The 2,720-nt window shown below is 33.8% G+C and overlaps 1 protein-coding gene across 1 annotated transcript; it reads right to left on the bottom strand.

The window, feature by feature from the left end:
• Positions 1–388: 388 nt before the first annotated feature.
• Positions 389–1,603, bottom strand: LOC143084299 (uncharacterized). Its single transcript, XM_076260711.1, has 2 exons — positions 1,349–1,603; positions 389–952 (listed from the first exon to the last, which is right to left on the bottom strand). The coding sequence occupies exons 1-2, from the start codon at positions 1,601–1,603 to the stop codon at positions 389–391; spliced, it is 819 nt and encodes a 272-aa protein (XP_076116826.1).
• Positions 1,604–2,720: the final 1,117 nt, after the last annotated feature.

Genomic DNA, 2,720 nt, shown 5'->3' with positions numbered 1-2,720 from the left:
ATATACGCTACATGTATTTTATTGACTTATTTTAATTCATGGTGAAATTATTTCGGATAAAGTTGTATGTAAATTTAAAATTCATAAAAAGTAGTTTTATCTACAGATAACCTATTAAGGTAATTCATTTGAAATTTGCTTCTTTATAACTCACTGGAATAATGAATACTCTTTTTAAAAATAAAATAGAGAATTGAAACTCTTAAGATACTTTGAAAATAGTAAACATATAGGATTTGAAAAGAGAATACATGAAACTAAATATATAATATCTAACAAATTATAAACCTGAAAGAAGAAGAAAAAATGACATTCAGCATACTTTACTGCATGTTTGTCTATCAAGATGAGTTCAAACAACAGTAAATTAGTTTAAAGTTTTTATTGTTTACATTTTGCGGAGAGCCGATTTTACTCCCTCCAAGATAATATTGTTTTTTCTTGAACCTATCTTTGCTGTACCAGATGGAGGTGTACGTGAGGAAATGATAGTTATGTTGTGTGCATCTATTTCTTTTAAATAGTCAAGTATCCTTGATCCAATTCCGTAGTCTCTGTCGTCATCGTACCCGTCGTGTGTATGTCCGTCTTTGTCTGTAAACCGATATACCAATGTGTTGTATGTACATGCAGATACTGGGCCCTGCATTATTTGTCGGGCAGCTTCACGAAATTCTCCGTATGTTGTGGTGACAGCAGCTGTGACACAATAAGTATGACCATTGTCACTAACCTCATTAGAACTAGTTTGCTCAAATGTACCAAATTTAGACTTGTTACTGGCATCAAAAATAGCTAAAGCTTTTGGTGTTGACACTTTTTCCACATATTTAGATCCACTTTTGATGAAGAATAAACTGTTTCCTTTAATTTTAGTGCCTACATCTACTTCTTTGTACTCCTTTTGTTTTTGTACTAGTCTTTTTCTGTTTTCACGCATATCGTCTGGAAACTGTGGAGTTATGTATATGCCATTTAGTAACTCTTTGTTTTGTTTGCCTATTGGTCGTGCAGTGTTTATGACATGCTCCCGGTCATTGTAGTCATGGAATTTAACAACTATAGGACGGGTGCTGTTTTTATTTGTCTGGGTCCCTATTCTGTGGGCTCGGTCAATTTTAATATTTTCAGTTATTTTCAAAACATTTTTGAAAATCAATTTTAATTCCGCTATTACGTTTTCGTCATTTCGTTCATGAACCCCTATTACTATAGCATTTTCCCTCATGCTGCGTTCAACCAGGTTTGCTATTTGACTTTGTTGACAATCGAGTCTAGTTTCTAAATGTACCACGTATGACTTCATTAGATTTAATTCCGTTGTCAGTTTTGTATTTTGATTTCTGACTTCGGCTATCATAGTTGTTTGGTCTTCAGTTTCTGTTGCCACAGCTTGAAGTCTGCCATCTTTGGCGTATATGTCATTTTTAATACCATGTATTTCTTCATTTTGGTTTTCAAATTTTATTATAAGACTGTTTAATGTTTGTTGTATGCCTACTATGCCACTTAGAAGTTTGTTATTGAATGTTTGATCCTCAGAGTATTCACCGAGGTTTTGTTCGAGTGAGCTCTCTGTCTCCGTCATGTTAGTATCCGCCATTTTTATACCTGTGGTTTGTTTACTATTAAAAGTTTCTGTCTCTATTTCTCGTTCACGCTTACGAGTATTTTGTTTTTCACTCATTACCTTTATTCATTACTATCAAAGTAAGTTTGTTATGTGTTGGTTTCAGAAAAATTCACCGTTTCACCATGTTTAAGTTGAAATTATCAGGCAGGTCGAGCAGAGAGAAAAAAAAAACTCAACCATTCATTTCCAAGGGCAGATAAATGTTCCATTAGATAATTGTATGCTTCTGCATTTATTAATTTTATTTTTGATTAACATGTCATAAGTAATTAAAAACAAAGAATTGTCAGAAAAAAATACTTATAACGGTCATTTCGTTTGAAAATTTTCGTACAGAAAATAAAAAAAAAATAAAAATGAATGAATACAATTGAAAAGATATTTTTTAAAAGGTGCACCGAACAACACATGTATAGTAAGCGAATATATAACGAGTAACAGGGCATCAGTCGAGCACTGAAAAGAGAATTTACGCCTTAGTATAGGGTTATTTTACCTCTAAGAACCAATATATAGCATCAGAGGCAAGAAAAAAAAATTGGACAAGATTTGTTTAAAAAGGTGCGACCTATAACAAACATATTGTAAGCGAATAAGTAGCAGGTCATCGGTCTAGCCCTAAAACTGGTACATACGCGCTAATAGGTATGTTTCACTTTTAAGAACACATAGCTAACACCAGAGACAAGAAAACAATTGAAAAGATTTATTTCGTTATGCTGGGGTCACACATTCACGATTTTTACTGCCGTCCTTGACAGGACCATTCCCGATTAAAAGTCTGATCAAGATCCTGTGAATCATGGAAGAAAATTCAAACTTTAATAACAATTTGTAAAACAAATAATTTAATCACGACAACAATCAGATATTGTTCAGGAAGCGTCGATATTCAACCGTTTCCAAGCGAATTTATCCCGATAATCCCGATAATCCCGTTCTCAATCCGCTTCCAATCCAATTTGTATCTTTCGCCTGGTAAAATTCGACCGGGTCTGTCACGACTGCGTCCCGATTCTACCGAATGTAATTCGACAGATATCAGATAGTGACCAGACAGTGAAACGACGCTAACGGAATTTATTCG

The sequence above is a fragment of the Mytilus galloprovincialis genome, chromosome 7 (genome assembly GCF_965363235.1).
Source record: "Mytilus galloprovincialis chromosome 7, xbMytGall1.hap1.1, whole genome shotgun sequence".
Taxonomy (NCBI): Eukaryota; Metazoa; Mollusca; class Bivalvia; order Mytilida; family Mytilidae; genus Mytilus; species Mytilus galloprovincialis.
Note: the sequence above shows the minus strand (reverse complement) of the source record. Positions and strands in the feature narration are given on the sequence as shown.